At 51.2% G+C, this 27,643-nt stretch overlaps 1 protein-coding gene across 48 annotated transcripts in view; it reads left to right on the top strand.

Annotated features, from left to right (window-relative positions):
- Positions 1–27,643, top strand: part of CLASP2 (cytoplasmic linker associated protein 2) — a 1,795,600-nt gene that overhangs the window by 1,111,652 nt on the left and 656,305 nt on the right. For 42 of the 48 annotated variants that reach the window (XM_086964693.1, XM_086964694.1, XM_086964696.1 and 39 more), the window contains one exon: positions 1,282–1,389. The exons of the other annotated variants lie outside the window; for them this stretch is intronic. In XM_086964693.1, the coding sequence (XP_086820819.1) occupies positions 1,282–1,389 (108 nt within the window). The remainder of the gene's footprint in view (positions 1–1,281; positions 1,390–27,643) is intronic. 48 annotated transcript variants of the gene reach the window in all.

Here is a 27,643-nt window from a genome sequence, read left to right as displayed (position 1 = left end):
CACAAAAAAAGGAACACCAGATTTTCCAGATCGTGTTCTGATTAAAGACTTACAGGCGGCTATTATGCTTTCTTGCTTTGTTCTTGCTGCTTCTATTTTAACTTATAATAACAAGAAAGCATAGCAGGAGCCTCCTGTCTTGTCATAAAATTTAAAGCAGGATTCAACACTCCCCCCATCAAGTTAGTGACTCTTCTTTCATCCTATTTATTGACTAAGCATTGGCACAAAGAAATGGGTTTGTGTACATATTCTTTATGACACAACAATGACTCAGCATAATGATGTATGCACGCATGCGAGTCAGCATGCATGTGCCAATATATTGCATGATGTGGGCACCATTTTTTTAATTTTTTTTTTATTACTATACATGCATGGCAGGGGCCAGTTGTGGAACAATAAATATATAAATACAAATAATTTAAGCATTCAAAAGCACAATTTGATTAAGAAAGTGTCTGGCAACAAATATAAGCTTTCTGGCCTGACCAAAAAATTTAAAAGAAACCTCAAAAAAAACATCCACAATAGTTATACATCTTTTACACATACTTTCATTGAGACACTCATTGCATCCCTATCTGTATCTACCCCCTTTGCTTGCCAAATTTCTGCAAACCCAAATGTATGTGTGTTCTTACAAATCATATATTTTAAAAAATACCAATGAAAGGTTTTCGTGAGATATGTTGCATCCCCATAAATTTCGTTATTTGCAATCTCTATGACATATGTATTTGTCCTAATCACTTATATGTAGTTAATTTAACATCTGGTGCGCTAGTGAAACTGAATTACTGTGTCGCGAACTGATGCATGTCTAAAAAGTGTGTCACCAACATGAAAAGTTTGGAAAGCTGTGCTGTAGAGGGTTAAGGCTAGTCCGATTGCTAGGATTTGCAAACAGCGGCTCTTTGGAGGCTGTGTATGTTGTTTTTAAGTTAGAGAATTGAACTCTAGGGAGTGAAGGGAATGGAGAGAATGTGTTGTGTAATATAGGTTACTTTTTGCACTGAATATTACTCCCACTGCTTTCCTTCGGATATGTCCCCTGCTGTAATGTCTGTTCTCTGAAAGGATACCTTAGTTCTTGTGCTCAGAGATGCAGTCTTATATCAGTCAGTCCGATGTGGACCCTCTGTTGCAGGTAAATAGCTTTTAATGTCTTTGCTGGTGTATATTTTGCCATAGATTGTGTACCAATAAATCTTCACCTCTTCTTGTCTTTTCCCTTTTCCTCTCCGTGCTTCGATTTCTCTGTACCCTGAATCATACTAGCCCGAGGCAGCCGCATTCCTCGTCCTAGTGTGAGTCAGGGCTGCAGCCGGGAGGCCAGCCGCGAAAGCAGCAGGGACACAAGCCCTGTACGCTCCTTCCTGCCCCTTGGTAAGTACTCTAACTCGACGCCCTGACTATGCATGGCTCCACAACCTTCCACTTCCTCCTCCTTAATGTAGCCTGCTTCACCTTCATTTAGTGTGTAGGATACATTCTCTTCCGGTTTCCTCTGCTAGAAAATTAATCCATGCGTGACAAACATTCCAACGTGATTGGTCTTGTATGTAATACAGTACCATTAACTCACTGCCAAAATGTTCGTCATTATTTATGTTTGCTAATGCTTTTGTGTAGGTGCGTGCATATATATTTAAATATGTGTTTGTGTGCAAAATGTATGTGTGAAAGTTTGCTATATTGGTCTTTGTACACATATACTAAACATATTAATCTGGGACAGTTTACCAGTTTGGTGCAACCTGACATACACAATATATGAACCAGTGGGCAGTGCAGTCTCACTCGTTTTCTTTTATGACTACCTCGAGGCCGCGCCTTCTCTGCTGTTTTTGTGACACTGCTCTGCCTTGAAGTTCATATATAGTTACTGGTAACTTTGTACGCATTTGCTACATGAAGCAGACGCATTTCAGTATTTAGGACGTCAAGTTCAAAGATAAGATCGCATTAGTTGTTATGTTGTGAAGTGGTGAACTTTGTGTTCGCTGAAATACCATTTCAGTCTAATACCATCATTAATGTTTTTGATCATTTGAATTTTTAGTTACCATATTCTGAAAGCAGATTACAACTTTTCATTGTGACTACACATAATTTCATATTTTCAAACGCAAATGCTTGTTAAACTAAAGCGATGGGCATTGAAGATGAGAAATACTGCAATCGTAGTCTGCTCCATGCAGTGAATACTTGGACTGACTGAAAACTGGGTTACATTAAACTCCTGGCATCGCAGGTTCACAGCAATTTTACCCTTCAGGGTTGCATGATTCACAAGCAGGCAGTGATGTTCCGAGTTCAATCTATCCTTGACTTGTATTTCAACCTGGGACCATGCATTATTTTCCAGTTATCTAGGCCGGTGTTCCGTGTGCTTGACACCGATGTGCTCTTCAGCTACTTTGAGTAAACTCCCTTAATGTGGTGGCATGAATACCAGAGGCAGTCAGAGCAGCACACAAGTGTGCTTTTTGATAGATGTCCTCTTTGAAATAAGCGTAAATATCCGTGCAGATGTCTACAACACCCTCCTCCTGGCAAATTGCAAATGGTTGCATCACACACATCACATTTTAAATTGAGAGTGAACAAAATAACGTGTTGTCCTTTACGCCAAAAATATCATCATACAAATAAATTCCTGAAATGTACTTGCCAATATCTCATAGGAAATTGAACTGAAGGGCATGAATCAAAAAGGTAATTCCAGGCACCAGCACAAGACTGTTTCATGGTGAAAATGTCTCGAACGCAGTTTTCCTGTTTGTATAAGACATTTTCTACTATAACCAGTCTGCCATGGGTGAACATTTCACGGAATTACTGTAACAAAAAGCTTGTGAGATTTCACCCACATAGAAATAATCTCCTCGGCCTAATATGAATGCATATTTCGTTATGATCTGAATTAATCAGGTAGTGCAGTTTACTATTGAGTTCTAGTATATCGCCAATATGTTCAGCATCATTACATTTACAGCTTCTCTAAGGATAAAAATCTATTTGAAGCTCATAATGTCTCTTGGAATAATGCCACCGGTCATTTGAAATTTACAAGACCTTATAGAAAAGTGGAAAAGAAAGTACATCCTCTTGAAGTTCTATGGCATAACAAATTAACACATCTTATCTTCATGTTGTCCTCACCAGTCTTAATAGTAGATAAATCTAACATTGTGTGACAAAAACGCACACAAATTGCACTTGTTATCATGTATGTAAAAAAAAATGTAAACATGTATTTGCCTTATGTGAAACCCCTTTATCAGCAATAACTTAATGTTTCAGGTAAGAGTTCATCAGTCTCTCCTATGGCCTAGATGCAATTTTGGCCTACTTCTCCTTACAAAACTGTTTAAATATGGTCTTGTTTGTGGGCATTTATTTATGTACAGCCTTCTTTAGGTCCAGCCTGCCCCCTACCACCCGCCCCCCCAACCCCACCTCACCCCGCCCTTCTCCTGCCCTCACCTCAGTGAATTTGAGGTCTGGATATTGACTTGGTCTTTCCAAAATCATGATTCTTTTGTTTTCCAGCCATTCCGTTGTGCTTTTATCAGTTGGGTTTGAATAATTGATCTGTTTCACTTTAACTTTCTGACTAAGCTGTAGCTGTTTGGCAGGTGTCACGTTTACTTGTAGAACACACTGGAATCTGTGATTTTGAGACGTTCTGGTCCAGTGGCTGAAAAGCAGGCCCAAATCATCAATCCTTTACTACCATGCTCCCTTGTTGGTATTATTTGGTTTTTAGGCAAACCTGCTATGCGCTGCAATCGAACAATGCCCCCTGAAAATTTCTGACCTGAAGTCATGTTCAAGAAGTTTTGTGGCTTGTTCAGATAAGTTTTATTTTTTTTACAAATCTAAGCCTTAAATCACGTTGTTTTACAAAAGGAGGTTTTTTTTGCTGATCTTTCTTGAAAGTCTTGAATATTCAGAATTTTCCAAATGGTAGAATCATGAAATTTAAATGTTTGCCACATTAACAGAGACTTATAGCACCCTGAATGTAGCTTTTTTTATGCTATCTCTATAAGGATCATACACTGTGCATGAGATGAATTTAATGGGAGGAAACTCTCCTGGGTAGATTGACAAACATTTGGAACTTTCCCTGCTTGTAAATAAACTTTCTCATAATGAAATGATGGTCTTAATATTGTTTGGAATATTCTTTTAACCTTTTCCAAGGATGCTGATCAGTAATGATTCATACTGATTCATACTTCTACCTGCAGATTCCTCACCTGTAGAATCATTCCAGTTGTCAGACTGAATCTGGAAACTTTAAAGCTATTACATTGCCGGTAGGGGACGCTGGCTTCCCATTAACACTGGAAGTGACGTCAGTGAAGCCATATAACACCCACCCCAGCGTAGCAACATCAGTTCCATTTTATCTGTGTCTTCAATGCGGATCTAGAGCTTGATCTTTCCTGAGATTCATGAGTTTTCCTCAAAGCAAATTTATCTGAAAGTGTAGTTCTGTGTCTGCTCCTAAGTGTTTGATCTTAAATGCTTGCAAGGATTGCGAGGGAGCAATGTCCATTATAGACCCACACACCTTCTACTTGTGGTGCCTTGGCTCGGACCACAATTCCCTGTCTTACGACTCCTGTCAGAGAAGGCACCCAAACGCAATCCGGGAGCCCGAAGTCAGCGGTTCATGAGCCAGGTCATGACAAAGTAAGCCACTGTTGATCAGGACTATGTTCCAGATCTCTCTCCTTACATTCCGCTCTAACACAAAGTAAGAAACATAGGGAGCACAAAAGAGGTAAGTTACTTAGACGACCCCAATCTCCTACAGGATCCTCATCCACGGTGTCCGAGTTAGTCAAAGTGGAGCCAACTGACTCAACCATTTTGGCTCCAAGCCTGTTCCACAGCTGGAATTTGATACGCCATTAGCGCCGTCAGATCTATCTGTGCCGGCTCCATCATTATTTTTTTTGAATATATCTTTTATTCAGTGCAAAGGAAAAAAAAACAAGCATATGTCATACAGAGTCTTGATGTACTAAGGTTCAGTAGTTAAAGAAATGCATGCATAGATCGTGAAGCAGTTCGTAAAGTACATTGCAGTAGTGCGCAGATAAAATCAACATTTAAACATTGCGTGTTCATGCTGTCTCTGTTGTTGTAGCTCGTTTAGTAAACAAAATCAATAAAAGCGTAAGGGGGAACGGATATCGAACTTGGAGTCATGTGGAGTGTGGTGTTACGGGCAGCGGGAACTGCAGTGGGTGGGGGGGGGCAAGGAAGGAGAGGGGGGGGTCCAGTGGTGGTGTGATTTGTGTCTGCTCTGGCAAATCCGGGAGCTATAATGGCGATGCTGGAGGGTGGCCGCGGTTGTGGCGTGCTGGTGGGGCAGGGGGGGGAAGAGGGGGAGTCTAGGTATCAGGTGTGTGGGCGTCATGCCTGTTGTGCGCTGTGTCTGGAGCATGGTGGTCATCCCTGTGTTCCCCGTCCGGGGGTGTCAGCCTCTCTGGAGTCTCTGGCGTCTGGAGCCCACTATGGAAGGAGCGGAGCATGTCGTCCCAGAGTGTCGCTATGGGGTATTTACGCAGTCCCGCCGTCTCCTCATTATGTAGGGATATGCTCTCCGCTTTCGCCCAGTTGTCTAGTGAAGTGTGCCAGTGTTCCGTCGCAGGTGGTGCCGCCCGCTTCCAGTGCTTTGTGATGAGTCTTTTCGCCGTAATGAGGCCAAGATCCCAGAAGCGGGAAGGCACCTTGTTTAGTTTGGTCCTATGGAAGAGGCCTAGCAGGCATGCTTCCCACGAGGATGGGATCTGCATCGCCGTACAGTGCTTCAGCAGAGTTAGTATCGACTGCCAGTATGCTTGAAGCTGGGGACATTGCCACAGCATATGGAGGAGGTCTGCTCCCACCGTGTCACATCTCGGGCATTTGGCCTCTGTGCCTGGGAAATATGAGTTTATCTTGTCCGGGGATAGGTATGCACGGTGTAGGACATAAAATTGGATCTGTGTGAAGCGTGCATTACGGGGAATGTTGCGGGGACCTGAAAGTATCACCGCCCATTCCTTGTCTGTCCATGCCTTCCCTCTGTCTGCCGCCCATTTATCCCGTAGGGGTTGCAATGTGATTTGTGTATGCGAGAGCAGCGCCTGTGTCAGCCAGTGCACCACATGCGTCCCGTTGCCCATCACGTGCATGCACTGGATTAGCTGGTGTGTGGGCGGTTCGTCAGCGATGGTCCCCCATTTCTGCGAGAGCGTCCTCAGTATTGAGGCATGTTGCAGGAATTGTCCCGCAGGTAGTCCCGTGTCAGCAGCCAGCGTCTCGAAGGAGAGTAGAGCGCCATCTTCGTACAAATCCGTCATTGTTTCTATGCCTGCGCGTGTCCACTGCTCCAGCGCCGCCTCCGTCACTACTGACGTGGCTTTGGGGGTACCCAGGAGTGGCAACGCTGGCGCGTATGGTGTGGTGGTTCTAGTGAGACGTAAACATCTATCATAGCATTTCGTGGCCACAGCGACATGCAGTTGCGAGTGTTTCCTAGGGCTCGTCAGTGGGTGGAATAGGGTAAGTATCTGCAGTGGGGAGAGGATGTCTGTGGCCGTAGCCGTGTCCTCGAGATTCCTGCCCGAGATCCAGGCCACTGCCCATTGCACCTGTGCAGCGAGATAATAGAGCTCCAGGTTCGGGACTGCCATGCCGCCCTCAGTGACCGGGTTGTATAGTTTCGTCAGTGCTACCCTCGGTCTACCTGTGTTCCAGATCAGATCTCTGAGCATGGACTCCAGTTCCCTGAATATACGGACAGGGATGTATAGTGGGAGGTTGGCAAAATAGTACAGGAGCCTGGGGAGTATTATCATTTTCGTTAAGGTTACTCTGCTTGGCACATTGATGGGGAGGGTTTTCCAGAAGGCGATCTGTGTTCTGACAGACGTTATGGCCCGTGTCAGATTGCCGTCCAAAATGTCTGGGGGGGTCCTATACACGTGTATACCCAGGTACTTGAACGTGGTTTGATACCATGGCAGTTGTTCATTATTGATGTAGAGTACAGGGTCCGGGTCGTCAGGGGTGAACGAGTATGCCCCCGATTTGGCCCAGTTGACTTTGAGGCCCGACATTAATTCGAACGTGCGGAAGATGTCCGACAGTTCCAGCGGCACATTATCTAGGTCTTTGATGTACAAAAGCAAATCGTCCTCATATAGCGACACGACATGTGTGCCGTCAGCTAGCGGGATGCCCCATCGTGCTCCACTGATGCGCAGTCGTTCAGCCAGGGGCTCGATCGCCAGGGAAAATAATAATGGGGAAAGTGGGCAGCCTTGTCTGGTGCCTCTTCTGACAGCGATGGACTCGGATATCAGTTTCCCAGTGCGCACTCTAACCTCAGGCTTCCCATATAGCAAGCCCACCAGTTCTATAAAGTCATCACCCAGGTCAAACTTACGCAGCACTGCCACTAGATAGGGCCATTCGACAGAGTCGAACGCCTTCTCCAGGTCCAGCACTAGGCAACCCGATCTCGGCCACCTCTGGACTGCATACTCCTGTACTCGGAACAGCCTCCGAATGTTGTGGGAGGTGCACCTTGTTGGGACAAACCCATTTTGGTCCTTGTGTACTAGGGCCGGCACCAGGGCCGCCAGTCTGCGGGCCAGTGTTGATGCCAGGATCTTGTAGTCCGTGTTGAGTAGGGCTAGCGGCCTGTATGACCCGAGGAGTGTCTCTTCCCTACCTGGTTTGAGAAGCGATACCAACATTGCTTCGTTCATGGATGCTGGTAGGGATGAGCTGTCTAGAGCCGCCGAATACGTTCTGAGCAGCTCAGGGATGAGGACGTCTGAGTATGCTTTGTAATATTCTGCAGGCAGCCCGTCCGGGCCAGGGGTTTTCCCATTTGAGAGGGCAAATATGGCATCACGCAGTTCTTCCGCCACCAACGGCGATCCAAGATCGTCACGTTGGTTGTCAGTTGGGGTGGGGAGCGTGATGCCCTCTAGGTATGCTTGGATGTCTGGTTGTGGGTTGCCCATTTGTGACCGGTATAATGTCTTATAGTGTGTCACGAAGGCAGCATGTATGTCCGCCTGGGTGTACACCACTGTGTCAGCGGTCGGGCTTATGGCAGTCACTGGGGTAGAGCGGTCTTCTCGTCGTATCAGCCAGGCCAACAGTTTGCCTGGCTTGTCGCCGTAGCGGTGTGTGCGTGCCGATTGTGCAGTGAAGTTGACCTGTTTCAGTCTGCCTATCAGTCTGTCGTGTTCCGTCCTCGCCTCGAGCAGCCCTACACTATCCCCTCCTGCCGCTTCTTGTTCTTTTTGCAGCAAATCCCCTTCCAACCGCTTCAGGTCTGCCTCCAGCTGTCGGCGGGCGTGTGCCTGAGTGCCGAGGCATAGCCCCCTTAGTACTACTTTGAACGCGTCCCACTCTAGCTGGGGTGTGGAAGCAGTGTTGCTGTTATCTTCGAAGTGCTGTGCTGTTTGCGCCCCTATCGAGGTTCTGAATGCGCCGTCAAGCAAGAGGTCCGGTTGTAGTCTCCAGGTGGGGATTGGTGGTCTCGGTTGTTCCCAGGCAATTGTCATGAGGTGTGGATTATGGTCCGAATGTGTGCGGCCCAAGTATTGTGTATCTCTGATCGCCGGCAGCAGATCTCTAGAGACCATGTACCTATCTAGGCGTACATGTAAGTCGTGCGCTCCTGAGTGGAAGGAGTAGACCCTGGTGTCTGGGTTGTGGCTGCGCCACGCGTCCTGCAGGTCCCATTGCACGGACCAGTCCAGGAGGGCTCGCGCTGCGTGATGAGCAGGGGAATTGGGCAGTGGAGGACGGGAGCGATCCAGAGAAGGGTCCAGTGTGCAATTATAATCCCCGCCCAGTACCCACTGTATGCCATGCCATGGTGCCAGGGTGTTAGATAGCTGTGCTAAGAAATCCTGTGTCCCCGTATTGGGTGCATAGATCGAGGCTAACACTATTGGGTTCCCGTCGATCCTGCCTCGGACCGCTACGTGTCTCCCCCCAGGGTCCACCAAGGTGTCCTGTGCTGTCCATGGGGTGCCCGGGCGTATCCACACCAGTGCCCCCCTAGCATAGGAGGAGTGATGTGTGGCATAAAGGTGACCTCTCCATCTGCGGCATAAAGCGGTGACTTCTGTTTCGCAGAGGTGCGTTTCCTGTAAGAGGGCAATCTGCACGTTGTGGCGTTTGAGGTATGAGTATATTTGGTACCGCCTGAACGGTGTGTGCATCCCTCTCACATTCCATGTACATATATTGATCACAGACATTGCATTATATTAACGGTCTCCCCAGAGCGGCCTTCCCGCCCCACCTCCAGCCCGCCCACTGTTTGTAAGGAATGTTCACTGTCCCGTACGCCATTGTAATACTGTAAAGGGGGAAAATAGGCAATTAACATGGCCAATAAAACAGTTAGCCAATGAACAACGCAAACATGCGAAATACCAAAAGGTCGGTGGGCAAACGTGCTCCCGTCCATGCTCTCTAGGAGAGTAACAAAGTCTAGTTCAGTTCTGGGGGTAGCTGTGCAGTGCTAGCAGCAGCGGCTGGTTAAGTGTTTTTAGAGTCATCATATAGGGGTCGCTCCCCTTCCCGGGGGGTGTATGGAAGCCTAAGCCGGCCACATTCTCAAGAGTCATGGGTACAAAATAGACTTTTAATGCCATACATTACGTGTCTTGATCAGCGTGCGGCAGGGCAGGTGGCCGCAGGAGTAGGGAGTCGGCTGGTCAGTGTCCGTTGAAGCATCATCAGGGCCAACTGTAGATCACAGATTTCCAGGGGTCTCGCCGAGTCGGGTTGGCTCAGACTGGATCCGCAATCTCCTCGCTGATGGCCTTTCGAGCGCTCGTGTGGGATGCACGGTGAATATGTCCTAGGAGCCAGTTAGCTGATGTAGTCTGATGTTTGGGGTGTGACGTCCGGTCCAGGATCCGTCACAGGAGAGTCCGACATTCCATATATTGCTTCGTCGTCGCTTGGGGGGTCCTGTGTACCGCCGCCAGTTGGTTCGCTGGTCGCTGGGGAGTGACTGAGTTCCCGCACAAGTCGTAGGGCTTCTTGTTTTTCTTGCTCGGTAGCGTCCGCAGGGGGAGGCGTCTTCTGTGGCCTGTTCGCGTGTTCCTGCGCCCGTTGCCTTGGCCGGCGCCGTCTCTTGTTCCCGCCAAGTTGGCGTCCGTTTGTGCGGTCCGTCGGCGTTCTGGGGGCCGAGTCTGTGCCGCTGTCCAGCCATGCCTCCACTTCGGCTGGATCTGTAAAGAAATGGGTTCTCTCTCCGGCTATCACTCTTAGTTTCGCAGGGAATAGCAAGGAGTACTGGAGGCCCTGCTGGCGTAGGCGCTTTTTCGCCGCTAAGAAGGATTGTCTCTGCCTCTGTACTTGGATGGTGTAGTCTGGGAAGAACATTACCTTGGTGTTTTCGATTCTCACGTCATCAAGTTTGCGTGCTTCTCTCAATATGGAGTCTCTGTCTCTGTAATTTAGAATGCGGAGAAGCATGGGTCTTGGATTGGAGCCCGTCGCCAAGGGTTTGGTCGGGACTCTGTGGGCGCGTTCCACCACCAAATGAGGCGAGAGTGCGCCCTCAGGCAGGATGGACGTCAGCCATCTTTCCATGTGTTCCTCCGGCTTTCTCCCTTCCCATTTTTCCGGAACGCCGACCAGGCGTACGTTATTTCTTCGCGCCCTGCCTTCCGCGTCCTCGGCCCTGTCTTCTAGGAACTCCACTCGGTTCAGCAAGTCCTGTATGTGGGTATGCGTCTGGCTGGCTTGGGGTTGGAGCTCTTTCACAGTTCCCTCCAGTGACGTGGTGCGGTCAGCAAGTTTTTTGTGGTCTGCGCGGAGGTGCGTGAGGTCTATGGCCACACTGTCGATCTTGGTGGCCAGGGAGGTGCGTGTGAGCTGGATAGATTCTTCCAGCCGTTCCATGGCTGCAAGCATGGTGTCGAGTTTTGCTGCTGTTTGGTCCTGGTCAGCGATTTTGCCGGATTTGTCCATTTTGCCCTTGGTTATTGCGCCCCCAGTGCCGGTCCTTGCCCTGGTCCCGCCAGACATTGGTGCTTGAAGTGATATTTGGCGCCCTCGAAGAGGCCCACGATGGGAAGGTGTCGAGTGGGTAGGCCGGTCTGCCAGGGGGGGGCCAGGAGTTGGCGCGGGGTGTTTCGAGTGAAGGCCGCCGCGGTCAGCCAGCAGGGCGTGTGCTCAGACACGGGGCGTCGGGCGTTGGGGGCAGGGTGGGCAGACACTCCTGCCGGCCCGCTCCTAGGTGTTCTCTGTGTTCTGGTCGGGTCAGCCGCTAGAGGTATGAGCCACGGCGAGTCTCCCCCCACAAGCGCTTCTGGCTAGGGGGGTGCAGCGTGTCTGTCAGTTGCGGTCCAGTCCTGTCCAGTCCGGCCGTTGGCGAGAGCAGTGAGCAGCCGACGTCCGGTGGGAGCCTGGCGAGCGTCTCTGACTGGCTCCGCTCGTGTGGCAGCTGCTCGGCGTCCAGCCTCCCTCGGGGCGCAGGCAGTGCAGGTCGTCGTTCCCCCTGGCCGAGTTCAGTGTGTCTGGGCGTCGCTATTCCCACAGTATGTGCCTGGGGTAGTGCCGGTGGGCTGCGGGCTATGCTGCGGTGAGGAGCCAGGACTCTGTGCGCATTCGTGGGCGCTGCCGGCGGCCAGGGTCTCGTGTGTCGTGTATTGTGGCTTGTGCGTCCACTGGTAAGTGCTGCGTTGCATGCCCCAGCCTCTTCTGTCCATCAGTTCCCCAGGTGCCCAAGGCCCAGCCGCTCACCTCTCCTCTTCCTCTGCGTGCTTGGGTTTACGCGGTGCCTGTCGCAGGGGAGACGCGCCCAGGCCCAGCGGCCACCGCCAGCCCCAGGGGACTCCCGTCAATCCGCTCCAGTTGGTGCATGAGGTGTCTGGCCGTGTTGGTGCGGTCGCCTCACCTCAGTACCTCTTCGTCGTAGGGGGCGGACGGCCTCCGGTGCGCTGGTGTGTGGTCCGTTCGTGTTCAGTGTGGGCCGCGTTTTCGGGCCTACCGCGGCTTCTGGATCCCCGGCGTTTCCTTGGTCCGCGCCGGGACTGGAGGCAAGGTTCGCGGCCGCGGGCGGCCGGCACCTCTCGGTGCGGTGTTATTGGTCCGATCCGCGCCAAAGTTGGACAGGCGCCGCGGCGGAGCTAGCGGGGCACTCGCCAATGGTTTGCTGCAGGCTTCGTGGAGAATATTCCCGGATAACAGCACCGGGAACGGGAGCTCGGCATGGAGCTCTACCCAGAGGCGACCATTTGCTTCGCGTGCTAAGCCACGCCCTGTGCCGGCTCCATCATTATAAGGCCTTTTGGTGCTGGGTACAGACCAACCAGCGATGTTTGACATCTTCACCAGGGCCTTCAACCCATCTGAAACTCCCCTCTGACTGGAGCACCGTTCACCATTTCCATATTTATGATGATTGCACCTTGTGGCTTCGCACCTGTGGCCCCACGCCTGCCCCTGCCTTCACTCTGGTGCACAGCTATACAATTCTGTCATTGGCAATGTGGCAGGCTCCACCACTGAGGCCACCTTCACCAGAGCTGCGCTTAGAAGCATTGGTGCTACTTCCTCCACCCACTGATCTCTCGCCTCAGAAAAGGCCTGGAGACTGATTGAGGAGGAAGAGTTCCTGCAGAGGATTCATGACCTCTTCGGCTCAGATTTCGGCCTCTGAATGTTTACCCTTCTAGGACGGATGAGGGAGAACATCCCTATGACATTCCAGTTTTCTCCTCAGTGTGTGGACTTGACAGTAGCCGAAGGTAGTAATGGGGTTCCTTGCTGGACCACCCACAACAAAAGTTGTGACTTTTCACTTGGTAGTAATGAAAGAGGCGGAAGTACTGGATCTACAGCAACCTTCCATATTCATCAGGACCATTACTGCCCATTAATAACGCCTTGGTGGAACCTGTCCTGACAGTCTGTTAGAAACCTTCTGCAGCACTGGCAGTAAATAGACTAAATAGCCAGATGCTATTGCTCTGCTCCTAGAGACCCGGCTTTTCTCTCTGCCCCCCCCCCCCCCCCCCCACCCCCCCTTCCCCGGAAAGTCTTGTGCTGCAAGCATTCTGTTCCACAGGACAGGTGAAAGTTACATTTTCCTCGATTCCCTCAAACAGGGAGTTCAAACAGTTGGAGGCATGGGGAAAGAAAGTTTTCTCAGCTGGAAGCATGGTTCTCAAAATCTTTGAACACCAATTGCCTTTTAGCCAGTTACACAACGGCCCCAACAGCGCTGGGATGCCTCGCTTCACCCTGGGGGTGCCCAGGAGTGGACATTTCACAGGGAAAAGCCAGGAAGGGTTCCACAGCGGTATGCGTACAGCGCCAGGAAACCCCGGTTGGGGTATAAGTGTGCTTTACAAGTACAAATTCATTTCATTTCAATTCATTTATCGAATATGGCCCACGTCCAGAAAATGCATAGGCACATTTTGCAGGAGGATACTAAGGATGGACAGAATGGTTCAAGGCATATCATCAAGTCAGGCCGTGATACTGCTGATGCCATGGCAAGGTCGATGAGTACCTTGGTCTGTAGCCGACACCATGCCTGGCTCAGGACTTTCAAATGATATACAAGCCAACCTAATGACCTTCCGTTTGATTGCACCTGTCTATTCGGGGATTAATCAGAGGCAGCCCTAGAAAGGACCCATGCCAACAAGGTAACCGCCGGTCTCCACCTCAAAGAGATGACCAGCAATTTCTGTACTTTTGGGGATTCTCCCGGGAGGTTTACCTTTTGTCAGTGATAACACTAATAACCATAAACACAACAGCCCCAGAATTCTTTGGTCCACCAATACAAAGGTAGAGGCAGAGGTACGGGCCACTGAATTTTCCTGCAAGTCTCCTCTTCCTCCATTGCCCCCAGGAAAGAAGTCTTAGTTCTCTTCCCCAATCACAACTGGAGCCTCTGGCATGGTGTGTTTCCTCTGTTACTCCAGTATTGGAACTTTCATAGATTCCCATGCTTGAATCAATCCATCGTCGTCGAGAAGGGAGTTCCCGATATATACAAAAAAGCAACAGGAACCATTACAAAAGAAGAAACCAGGCTTAGGCCCATTCTAGTTTTGTAACATATCCACCTCTTTTTGTAAAAGAGACCAAATAAAATGAACAACCAATCAGATTAGCCTCACCCTGTAGAACCTTCCTGAGAAAACCTCAGACCCTCAGATTTTCTACTGCACATTGTACAAGGGAGTCTCCACTGAACTTTGCTCAGTTTTTCCTGTTAATCTTACTTCTACAGTTTTTTCACCTGTTTTTTCTTCAAGACCTGCTTGGTCTTCGTGTCAAGATGTCTGATAAGGAGAAGAAAGCCCTCTTTAAAGCCTGTGCAACTTGTGCTAAGAAGAGGTTGCATGTGAAGGACAAGCACAAGGATTGTATTCGCTGTCTGTACCCAAAACATAAGGCATCAGGCTCTAAAATATGCTGCACTTTTTCTACGAAGATTTTGCGAGACTGTGAGAGGCGTCTCTTGACCTGGCTCCAGAACCTCAAGTTAAGGAAGGAACCAGTCTCCAGTGACAGTGATGAGGCATCCCCTGCGACATCTTCCAGGAGGTCTATAAAAAGGGGTAGAGCTTCTCCTTCACCTTCTGAAGAACGTTCTGGTAAGGCCTTGAAAAAGACCTCTCATAGGTCTGAAGGGTGTAGTCCTGGCGAATCTCCTCACCGACGTGTAAAGGAGAGGGAAGGACTGTCAGCAGGAGTGATATCTGAGAGGAAATCGAGCTCTGTTCCTCCATCTCCTCCAGCTTCTCCAAAAGCTTTTAAAAAGTCCTAATTTCTCTCTTCTGAGGTAAAATCTGTGAAGAAAGTTCACTCGACGATGTTGTCAGCGACTCAGTCGACAAAATCATCAAAGGTACAGTCTAAGTCTGCTCCTTAAATTCTGGCGCAGTTGACCGGCTCCTCGACTGTGATTTTCACGTCTCCGGCGCAGACGCTTCAGGGTTCTGTGTCGACGACCTCGACGCCAGTGGTGACTTTTTCGTCGACGAGGATGACGACGGTGATGCTGAAGACGGCAACCATGTCTATAACAACGACGACTGTGGTGACAATGGTCTAGATGGCTGCGTCGACGACGTCCATATCTTCGCCGACCACTCTCTCTTCGTCGTCCACGGTCCCATCGACAAGGGAAAAAATGGGCATTACTATTAGGAAGTGCCAGATTACACCTGACATGACTTTCCCCAGGAGGGTGACTCCTCTACCTCCTGCACTCCTCCTCCTAGAAGAGTGTTCTGAAGAGGATGAAGGACCGTCTGGCTACGCCAATAGCCCTTCTCAATTGCACGTCAAGTGCCAGGACACAGACTCTGATGGGGAATACGTGGAGGAACAGCAATATGATCCTCCCTTAGGTTATCAGGAGGGCTACCAACAGAGATGGTCTCTATTCCTTCCTCCCTACTAACGGACTTGCAGTTTATGCTATTGGACGGAGATTCCCAACACAATCTTCGGCTCGAGTTGCGGTGGCAGTTACAGCTGTTCCACCTGCATTGCCTTCTACCACTCAATTGCCACCGCCTCAACCACTGCCCGTGGCTCATTATGCGCCACTAATCATCCCTCTCATTCAGGATGATACCTCTGATGAGGACCAGGGGACAACACTATACCAGATCCAGGTGCAGAGTGGGATGACTATGTAATCCCTTCACCAGCACCTGTTGATTTCACCCCAGAGACACAGGGGTTTCCATAATTTAATGGAAAGGGCCGCTAAGAGATTTGAACTGCCCATGCCTACGTTGTAGTCTGAATGTTTCCTCTATGACTTCAAGGAGCCTTACAAAAAATCAGTTTGGTCCATTCTGATAGTTGGTCACGTCTGGGATGAGGGTTTGAAAGTGATGGGGAGTCCAGCCACGGTGATTCCGGTACTGCCTCGTCGTGAGAAGAAATATAAGACTCCTGACGATAGCCCTGCCTGCCTGGTAAGTCAGCCTAAACTGGACTCTGTCATCTCTCAGGCTGCCCAAAGAAAGTCCAGAAATCCTTCTGCTCCCCTGCCAACACCTCCATTTAAAGAGGGCAGATGCCTCGATAACGCGGGCAAGAGGTTTTCCTCCATGTCCTGCGAACCCCTTAGCGAGAGTTAGTCGCTACGATCGCCAGATGTGGTGCGACCATTCACCCATCTGGATCAATTGCCGGAGGATGTGAAAGGGGAAGCAAAAAGGATTCTTTAAGAGGGAGAGAAATCATCTTCTGAAGTCATTGATTGTGCAATGGACATTGCAACAACGGCGTTCCGTTCCCTTGCGGGCGCTGCTGTCCTTCGTCGCCAAGGCTGGCTGCTGGCTACATGGTTTCATCCGGAGGTCCATAACAAAATCTTGGATCTTCCCTTTGATGTAGAGGCGTTCTTTGGAAAACATATTGATGATGCGCTCCAGGACATTAAGAGAGACACGGAAACAGCAAAATCCTTAGGGACTCCGCAGTACCGCAAGGTCCCCTTCCGTGGAGCCAGAGGTAGAGGCCATGCCAGCTACAGAGGAGGATACCAGCAACAACGGTATTCTTGATATGGATCAAACACTCAATCTAACAAGCCGAATTATAAAAAGTGGCAAAATCAATCATCCTCTTTCTCTAGATCTAACAACAGAGGAAGACAGGGACGCCAGGGAAGGGACTCCTCTAAGCGTCAATAGCGGCTTGCTGGCTCTTAGTACTGTCCGTTCTCCTCCTGTAACACCAGTGGGAGGCAGAATTTCAAATTACTTCCACAACTGGCAGCAAATATTATCGGATCGTTGGATCCTGAAGATCATTCAATGCGGCCATACTCTTGAATATGTCCATGCATCACCTGCCATGCCCCCTCGTGCCGCTGTGTCAAAACCTCTCTTCTTCCTGGTCCGGAAAACTTTAGAAAAGTGGCACTCTATTCTAGAACTGAGGGAGCTCAACGCCTATCTCATAAAACAATCATTTTGAATGGTTTCTCTGCAGTGCATCCTTCGTCTTCTCAACTCAGGAGATTACATGGCCACATTGGATCTAGAGGACGCACACTTTGATGTACACATCCATCCAGCCCACAGGAGGTTCCTTCGCTTCACAATAGCCAAGATCCACTTTCAGTTCAAGGTCCTACCTTTTGGACTGCAATCTGCTCCACGTAAAGTATTCGCTCCTGTGGCAGCTTTTCTACAAAAACAACAGTATCAGGTCTTCCCTACCTGGATGACTCGTTGCTGAAGGCCTCTACAAAGCACGCGGCAGAAGAATCAGTTGCGGCGTGCATATGCCTTTTCAACAATCTCAGGCAGACTCTCAACATGGAAAAGTCGACTCTTTGTCCATCCAGAACAGCCCGATTTCTGGGAGCCATTCTGGACACGTCCCTCAACAAAGCTTTTCTGACCCTGTAGAAGCAAGAAAAGCTGATGGCCATGGCCCGTCTACTGTTAAAGACAGTCACTTTCAGTTCCCCTCTACAAGTCCCTCCTAGGGTCCATTTCCTCCTGCATTCCTCTCATTCCTCACTGCAGGTTGCGGATGCGTTCTCTCCAGGAGGAGTTGGACTTGCAGTGGCGCCAAGTTGACAGATCCTTCGAAGACAAGATCTTTGTTACCGTGTCCATGAGGGACGCCACATCATGGTGGACGAGCGAGAAAAAGATTTCTCAGGGCCTCTCCTTCAGGATCACTCCAGCTCCTCAGATAATAACTACAGACGCCTCGCTGGAGGGCTGAGGAGCAGTCTTGCAAGACCTTTATGTAAGCGGCCGTTGCCTGCCCCAACATCGTTTTCTACATATCATTCTGATGGAGCTCAGAGCAATTCGCCTTGGCTTGCACGCTTTTCTTCCGCAAAGACAGCAGTCTGCAATTCTAGTACGTACAGACAATACAACTGCCATGCATTATATAAACAAGGAAGGCGGCACCAGATCTCGTCTTTTGTCACAAGAAGCCCAGACAATTTGGCAATCAGCGATTCAGCAGGGGATATTGCTCAAAGTGGAGCACCTTCCAGGAGTTCTCGACGACACAATGGACATGCTGAGCAAACTGAAATCAGTCAGCCACGAATGGGAACTAGACCAGTCCACTCTGGAAGAGGTTTTTCGCCAATGGGTCAGGCCTTCCATAGACCTCTTTGCCACGCCGGAGAACAAGAAATGCTGGTTCGAGGCATGTGGGCTGCTGAATTCATATCTGTGCATAGATCGCCGCCTAGTGTTGGGACCGGATGATCGCACATTGTTGTCCTGGAAGAGTCTTCGAAGTATCACGAGATAGGTGGCTCCTCCCCTGGACTACAGTGCGCATGGGCATCGACTCCATCCTCCGATTGTTTTTTTCCGCCATTGGGTTCGGATGTATATTGGTTCACTCTAGTCGGAACCCATATAAACTTTCTTAAGGCCAAAAGGCCTTTAGTTTCTTCGTCGGTATAGTCTTGCGTCGGTGCCTGATTCTTCCAGCTCGGTTCCGAGCCGGATTCCAGAGAACCGCGTGCTTTCGACGCGGAGGGCCCAGTCGACGCCACAGACCCTATCGACTGATCATCATGGAACGGAGCCCGTTCAAGAGATGTCCCGTGTGCAACTCCAAGTATCCCCACATCGACGTCCACCCGGTGTGCAACAAGTGTCTGTCGCCGGATCATGATGAAGCCAGTTGCATGGCTTGTTCCCGTTTTTGATCCAAGAAGACGCTTAAGCATCGACGCGCTGCGTGCCAGGAGGCCCAGCAGACTGCACCGTCGCCTGTGGACATTTTCGATGCCGAGGATGATGAGGGAGCTGACCGGGAAGTTAGTGTAAACCTGTCGAATCCGGCGTCGGAGGTCGACTATAACAACGACGCTGAAATGCTCGAAGCGGAAGAAGTAGTTGACGAGGTAGGAGACGACGATGGGGCCTTTGGGGCCATGGAAGATAGCTCGAGCGAAGAGCTAACTCAGACTGACATTGGGGCCGAAACGTTTCAAAAGGCTCAGGTCGAGGGATCGCCACTAGGCCTTACCCAAGATCTTCCTATGGGTTCTACGGCCCCGCCTTCGGGCTCGGCTACGGACATTGCTATTGAGCCGCACCCTGCAAAATCGAAACCAAAAACAATGGTCTCGACGCAAGTGAAAGCACTGGTGCCCCCCTCGAAACCTAAAGTGCGCATTACTTTAGTCGGATCGAAGGCCTCGGACCTATCGGCACCGACTAAGCAGAAGGGTGTTGTCGATCCGAAGATACAGGTCAAAGGCGTCGAGACGAAGTCTGCCACGCCGAAGACGAAGGTCAAGGTAGTCGAGCTGAGTAAATCGGCGCCGAAGGTGGTCGACACCAACAAAGGACATGGTGATCCGAAGGTTCTCGAAACACTGCGTCAACAAGACGAGGCCAAAAGCGGCGCAACCCACGAGTCCACGTCTAGTGGTGTCTCGAAGGATCCCGTCGACTCGGCGCGGCCGTCCGCCACTTTCTCCAAGCAGGTGGCGGACTCCCTAAAGCGCATCAAGGAGAAGGCCTCGACTGTCTGCCCAAAAGATCCTCCTCCTTCGAAGCCTGTCGATAAACCTCCAAAAGCGTTGACGCCCATTCACTTCACGTTGCCGCCGAAAGTGGCGCCGAAGGCTTTCACCCCTAGGATGGTCGCCAGCGTGCCCGAGAAGGTGCCCTCGGTGCCGAAGTCGACGACAGTGGTCCCGGCCTTAAAGCATCGACAATCTTCGTTGGAAGAACAGCAAGAACATTTTATCGATGCCGAATCGGGCAGACTTTCCCTTCATAAATGGAATATTGCCCCAGAACAGCCAATGGAGTCCTATAAAATTCCTTTAAAGAAAAAGAAGGATTCCACTTCAACTCCTGTTCTTGTGGAACAACTTTCTCCACATGGCCATGATGTCTCACCCACTTACTCTGACGTGGACGCTGGGGAAGGTGATGATGATGATGATGAGTACAGCTATCCTGTCTACACTGACCCAGATGATACCAATGAACCCTGGGCAGCTGGTGCTGACCCAGGTGATCCTCACTCTACCCCAGACACTCAAATGTATGCTGTGAAAACGTCGCCTACAGAGGATTCTGCAGCGTTTAATGCCCTCATTGAAAGGGCAGCTAAAAATCACGACGCCCAGCTCCATGCTGACCCCATTGAAGTGGACTTTCTTTTTGATACCTTTTCCGTCTCGGAGGGGGCTGTCAAGACTCTGCCTATGTTGAAGGGTGTCTTAAAGCATGCTGGGGAGATCTTTAAAGAGCCTACGAGAGCCAGGGTGATAAACCCTAGAATTGAGAAGAAGTCTAAACCGGCACCTATTGGCCCTACTTACATCAAGGGACAGTTGCCTCTGGACTCTCTTGTTGTTTCTAATGCCCGGAAGAGGGCTAACTCACAAACAACTGGTGATGCTACTCCCCCAGATAAAGAATCTAAGGTGTTTGAGGCATCGGGTAAAAGGGTGGCAGCTCAAGCAGCCAATATCTGGCGCATTTCAAATACACAAGCACTTCTAGCAAGGTATGACAGGGCACACTATGACACACTGGAGACCCTGTTGCAGCACCTGCCAGACAAATACAAAGAGGCAGCTGAGATGCTCATCCAAGAGGGGAAGCTGATATCCAACGCTTCTATTAAATGTGCACTGGACGCGGCTGACACCGCGGCCAGAGCTATAAACACTAGTGTCATGCTGAGACGACATGCCTGGCTCAGAATCTCAGGATTTAAGCCGGAGATACAGACCACCATTCTTAATCAGACGGTTAACCCCGATCATCTATTTGGCCCAGAGGTGGACACCACCTTGGAGAAGATCAAAAAGGACACAAACTGCTAAGTCCATGGGGGCTCTGCAGTCCCAGCAGTTCAGGGGTGGTTCTTTTCGTCGCTCAAGCACTAGAGGTGTTTCCAGAGGCCAGCTCTCCCAAAACACACAGTACTATAAAGGCAACACGCAGACCACATACACCAAACGAAATCGAGGTGGATATCGTGGAAACAGTGCCAAAGGCAGAGGTCGTGGAAACAACAGCTCCAGATCCTCCGCCACTAACAAACAGTGACGCCTTGTCACTGCCCCCCGACCACGTAACACCGGTCGGGGGAAGACTCCAACGGTTCCTGCCAGTCTGGAAATCCATCACCACAGACAGGTGGGTCACACAGCTTATACAATATGGTTATCCAGTATTTGGGTGTCTTTCATAGATTCACATGCCTGAATCATTCCCCGTCGCCGAGACGGGAGCCTCCGGTACATAAAAAAGTAATGTCCTAAGGACATACATAGAGAATATAGGCCTAAGGGCCTCCCCTTTTGGGGCCTTTCCACGTCCTTATGTAAAAGGACCGAACTCTCATCGTTAGCCAATCAGCTCCGACCTCCTTCTAGAACCTTCCCGGGAGGAGCCTCCGTCCCTCAGATTTTTCTACCGCACGTTGTGCTAGGGAGTCTCCAACCTGAGCTCTTCAGGTTTCCAAAATTCGAAGTCTCAAACTTCACCGAAGTTCACTTTGTACGAAAAGGATTTCATCCTAGCATCGACTACATGTCGGAATCTAATAAGAAAACTTCGTCCATGGCGGACTCACAGAAGAAAGCCCTCCTGAGGGCCTGCTCCTCCTGCGGCAAGCAACGGATTCAAGCGGAGGACAAGCACGACCTGTGCTTATATTGCCTGTACCCTGACCACGTCACTGACAAGTGTAGGGTGTGTAGAGCCTTCCCAAAGAAGACGGTTAAGGAAAGGGAAACTCGCCTTCGCGAATGGCTCGACAGGCTTAAGGTCCGAGACACTCTGGAATCTTCCGAGGGTAGTGTCTCCGCGACCTCCAAAGTCTCCAAGAAGAGACCCAGGGTGCAATCCCCTGGAGAGACAGACACTCCTCCTAAGAAGGCGCACAGGAAGCCTTCGGAGGCACGCTCCACCACCTCCTCCGTGTCTGTTAAGGATGGCCAGAGGTTCAAGAAGCCCGCTCCATCTACTAAGCGGACCACCTCAATTACGACCACTGTGTCGACTACTACGGCCTCATCGCCCTCCACGGCGACCACGACGACCACCACTGCGTCCTCAGGCGCACCGGTCTCCTCGACCATTCCTCTGAAACCTTCATCCAATACGAAGGCCGCCTCTTCGTCACCTAAGAGGTCTGAATCTTCAGGTACGCCTTCGCCGAAAACACCTCATACCGAAGGCTCGTCACCTAAGCCATCGAAGTCAAGTTCGTCTCCTAAACAGTCGAAGTCAAGTTCAAGAACCACACCTTCGACAAAGATATCCCAGGTCCACGACCCTAACATCAGTAAGGCGGCGAAACCCTTACCCCCGCAAAAATTGGTACCATTAACCCTGACGGAGGTGCCCAAATCACCGGCACGCTTGGCGGGAGCGCTATCTTCACGCACGTCGTCGGAAGAGACCCCGGCGCCATCTTGGAAAGAATCGAGATTGGTCGAAGTCTCTATTCACTCGAGTCCAACGCCCTCGGTTCTCCCAACGGTGGAGTTGGCACCCGAGGAAGAACAAGACACACTACAGAGTGAGGAGTCGGACGAAGAACAGGAGGTTCACGAAGAACACCAGGACGTCCAAGAGATCCGGGACGGAGTGACGTATCAAGGCAGCTCCCTGACCGTAGACACGATGAAAACCCCGATGATCTGTTTGCCACTGTCTCTGGTCAACGATTTGAAATCCCTGGTGCAGGACTATAAACGAAGGTTCCCGGACGCAGACAGCGGTGCCCAGGTTCCGGTCACCCAAGCGCAACCGTCGGCCTCGCACCCTTCCGCTCCCCCGGCCCGTCCTCGGAGCCAACTCCGACCGCAAACACAGGCGGAGGATTCATCGGAAAGCGAGGAGGATGACACGGACTTAGAGGAAGGCGAGGTGCAAGACGTCGCCTCGGACCACAGAGACGACGATGCCGATGCTGCGTCATCACACCATTCGTCTGCCCCGGCATCCCCGAGACCACGCCACTCTGAAGCAGCGGACGTGGGAGGTTTCCACAAACTGGTGGACAGAGCTGCAAGGAGGTTTCACATGGCGGTGGAATCCGCGGAAACGGAATGCTTCCTCCATGATTTCAAGGAGCACACACAGAAATCGACCAAGTCTATTCCTCTGATAGACTTTCTATGGGAACAGGGCAAGAAGCTGATGCTCACGCCTGCCTCGGTGCCGGCGGTGGTTCCGCGCCTAGACAAAAAATATAAGGCCCCGAACTCCGCACCTGCCTGCCTGACCGGCCACCCCAAACCGGACTCGGTTGTCACTCAGGCGGCCCAAAAACAATCCCGAAACCCCTCCTCGCCGCTGTCCGCGCCCCCGGACAAGGAAGGAAGGAAGCTGGACACCATAGGCAAGAGGTTCTCCACCACATCCGCCATGTCCATCAAGGTGGCAAACTCCATCGCCCTCCTGGGCCGATACAACCGCCAGCTATGGGAAGACATAGCTCCCTACCTGCAAGGCCTGCCGGCCACGGTCCAGGACGAGGTGAAAGCTCTTCTGGCGGAAGGACAAAACTCCGCGGCTGAAATTATCGACTGCGCCATCGACGCAGCCATGACGGGATTCCGCCAGTTGGCAGGGGCTGCCGTGCTCCGCCGCCAGGGCTGGCTCAAGGCGACGTCTTTTCGGCAGGAGGTCCAATCTAAGGTACTGGATATGCCGTTCGATGGGCAATTCCTCTTTGGGGAGAAGATAGACGAGGCACTCCAGGCCATCAAAAAAGACACCGACACGGCGAGGGCTCTGGGCTCCCTCCAGTCCCGGAACCAATCCTTTCGGGGAGGCCGCTCCAGAGGTCAGTACTCCTACAGAGGTTCCTACCAAAATCGGTCGTCCTATTCCTATGGCAACAGGAACCAACCCCAACAGAAACAACAGTCCCGACAGTCATCCTATGGGAGATCGTCCTTCAGAGGCAAACCCGCCAAGAAGGGCGCTGGCGGCCGCCAGTGACCACTTACTCCGGCCAGTCCCACCACCGTCTCAATCCTTTCGAATTGGGGGAAAACTGACCCACTTCCTCCACAATTGGCGAAAAATCACTACGGATCGGTGGGTACTACAAATAATTCAATTTGGACATTCCCTGGAACTGGTCAACACCCCTCCCAACACCCCTCCACTGAAGCGTACTCACAGACACCTGCGCCTCCTTCTCCAGGAAGTCGCTGCCATGTTAGTCAAAGGAGCCATCGAAAAGGTCCCGGACTCCCAGAAAGGGAAGGGTTTTTATTCCCACTTCTTCCTGGTCCAACAGAAAGGGGACAAGTGGAGGCCGATCTTAGACCTCCGGGCGCTCAACGCCTTCCTACGGAGTCAATCCTTCCGGATGGTCACAATCCAGGAGATCCTGGGTGCACTGGAAAGAGGCGACTCGATGGTCTCCCTAGACTTACAGGACGCCTACTACCATGTCCCCATCCTCGTCAGGCACAGGAAATACCTAAGGTTCCAAATAGCGGGCAGACATTACCAGTTCAAGGTCTTGCCGTTTGGCCTCAAATCTGCCCCACGTATCTTCACAAAGTGCTTGGCGCCCGTGGCTGCCTTCCTGCGACAAAGGGGTCACCAGGTGTTCCCCTACCTGGACGACTGGCTGGTGAAGGCTCCCTCCCCGGAGGACGCGCTGGCTTCCTTCAACGCCTGCAGCGCTCTTTTCCAACAGCTGGGTCTGACGATCAACCTCAAAAAATCATGCACTACTCCGTCAACGAGGATCACCTTCCTAGGGGCAACCCTGGACACGGAACATGCGAAGGCTTTCCCCTCAGAGGACAGGATCTGCAAAGTACTGTCTCTGGCCACGGCGGTGGCCAAGAAGCCTCGCATCAAGGTCCGGACGTTCACCTCCTTGCTAGGGATGATGTCTTCATGCATTCTCCTCGTACCGCACTGCAGGCTCCGCATGCGCCCCCTACAGGAAGCGTTGGCGAGACAATGGAAACAGTGTTCAGGCTCATTCGACGACATTCTCACAATCACGCCGGCCATCATAAAGGCCCTGCTGTGGTGGAGAAACAGGACTCACCTGACGGCCGGATTGCCGTTCCTCCTGCCGCCGGCACCACTGGTCATCACGACCGATGCCTCACTGGAAGGCTGGGGCGCAGTACTGTTAGACCTTCGAGTCAGCGGCAAATGGGACGCCCAGGAAACACAACTACACATCAACCTCCTGGAACTGAGGGCAGTGTACCTGGCTCTACAGGCCTTCCTGCCACGCATCGGCTCTTCCCCTGTGCTCGTCAAAACAGACAACACCACGACGATGCACTACCTGAACAAACAAGGGGGAACGCGATCTCTCTCTCTCTCACGAGAATCGCAAAAAATCTGGAACTGGTTGGTGGCGCACGGCCTCTCCCTCAAGGCGGAGTACGTTCCAGGGAAGGAGAACACTATCGCGGACGCCCTCAGCAGGCAGACCTCTCTCTCCCACGAATGGGAGCTCAACGGCGACACGGTGGCCCACGTCTTCTCACAATGGGGCACCCCGAGGATCGATCTCTTCGCGACGGCAGAGAACACCAAATGCCGAAGCTACGCAAGCTGGCATCCCCAACGGGGGTCGCTGGGAAATGCTTTTTCCATCGGCTGGTCCAGCGTGTTTGCGTACGCTTTTCCGCCGTTCCCGATGATACCGAGGCTCCTCCGGAAGATGAGGACGGAACCGTGCACGCTGATACTGATTGCTCCGTACTGGCCGAGACAACATTGGTTCTCGGATCTTCTTCGCCTATCCACCAGGCCCCCGATTCACCTGCGACAACTCCCGAACCTCTTGACAATGTCCGGAGGCCAGGTACACCACCCGAACCTCCGTTCGCTCAACTTGTCGGCTTGGCTCCTGAGCACCTTGAGTTCGGGGAGCTAGACATACCGCAGGACTGCAGGGCAGTACTGGCCAAGGCGAGAGCGAGCAGCACGACCAAGACCTACTCGCTGAAGTGGAAGAGGTTCTGCGTGTGGTGTTCGGAACACGACTTACACCCGCTCCGGGTCACCCCAGTACAGCTGCTACCATACCTACTGCACCTGGCTCAATCGGGACTGGCTCACGCCTCCATTAAGGTTCATCTGGCTGCGATTTCTAGGTTCACCAGGACCCCATCGGGACCCTCCCTCTGGTCCAGTCGACTGGTGAAACAATTTCTAAAAGGACTTTACAGATCCTTTCCGAGGCCTCGGAAAGTTCCTCCAACCTGGCAATTGAACTTGGTGCTAAACCAATTGATGAAACTCCCATTCGAGCCCATACACCGGGCATCGCTCAAGCATCTTTCCTGGAAAACGGCTCTCCTGCTAGCCCTGACGTCGGCCAGAAGGGTCAGCGAACTTCAGGCGCTGTCCATTCAGGAACCGTATCTCCAATTCAGGCACGACCGAGTGGTACTCAGGCCCAACCCTAAATTCATTCCTAAAGTGCCGTCAGACTTTCATCTGAACGAACCAATTGTCCTCAAGTCATTCTTTCCGGACCCTTCCACGGCAGCGGAAAGGGCGCTGCATTCCCTGGACATTAAAAGGTGTCTCAAATTCTACTTGGACAGGACCAAAGACGTCAGGAAGTCTTCTCAACTCTTTGTAGCCTACAGCAACCCGAGAATGGGGCTGCCCTTGACAAAACAGAGCATCTCACGCTGGATTTCATCAGCAATTGCTTTCTGCCATGATCAGGCCGGACGGCCTTTGACAGACCGAGTGGCTGCCCACTCGACCAGAGCGATGTCAACGTCAGCAGCGCTCTTCGCTGGAGTGACGATCCTGGACATCTGCCGAGCGGCGACATGGAAGTCCCCGCATACCTTTTCCAAGCACTACTGCCTGGACATCGAACTGCAGAAGGACGCTGCAGTGGGACAAGCGGTGCTGCGCCATCTCTTCCAATAAGGTGAGCCTTACCTCGTCCCGCCATCCAGGTATGCACATTCTTCATGGTTTTCTCTGCTATATGCATGACTGTATGTTACCATGTTTCTCTCAGGTGGTCTGTACTCTATGCAGGCCTGCTAGATGTGAGAATGTGCTTTACCACTATGCATGTATAACTGCTGGCTACTCTGATTCAGGCATGTGAATCTATGAAAGACACCCAAATACTGGATAAGAAATGCGTTACTTACCTGTAACAGCAGTTATCCAGTATTGGTGTCTTTCATAGATTCACATGCAACCCTCCCGCCTCCCCGGTAAGGACTCACGTACCTCTATGTCTACATTGCGACACCCTAGCTGGGTGCGTACGAAAATCTGAGGGACGGAGGCTCCTCCCGGGAAGGTTCTAGAAGGAGGTCGGAGCTGATTGGCTAACGATGAGAGTTCGGTCCTTTTACATAAGGACGTGGAAAGGCCCCAAAAGGGGAGGCCCTTAGGCCTATATTCTCTATGTATGTCCTTAGGACATTACTTTTTTATGTACCGGAGGCTCCCGTCTCGGCGACGGGGAATGATTCAGGCATGTGAATCTATGAAAGACACCAATACTGGATAACTGCTGTTACAGGTAAGTAACGCATTTCTTATTGTCTGGATTTGACATCCACTCCACCCAACATACCCCCAAGACACCGTCC

Source organism: Lissotriton vulgaris, chromosome 4_1 (genome assembly GCF_964263255.1).
Source record: "Lissotriton vulgaris chromosome 4_1, aLisVul1.2, whole genome shotgun sequence".
Taxonomy (NCBI): domain Eukaryota; kingdom Metazoa; phylum Chordata; class Amphibia; order Caudata; family Salamandridae; genus Lissotriton; species Lissotriton vulgaris.
The sequence above is the reverse complement of the archived record's forward strand: the minus strand, read 5'-3'. Positions and strand labels throughout refer to the sequence as shown.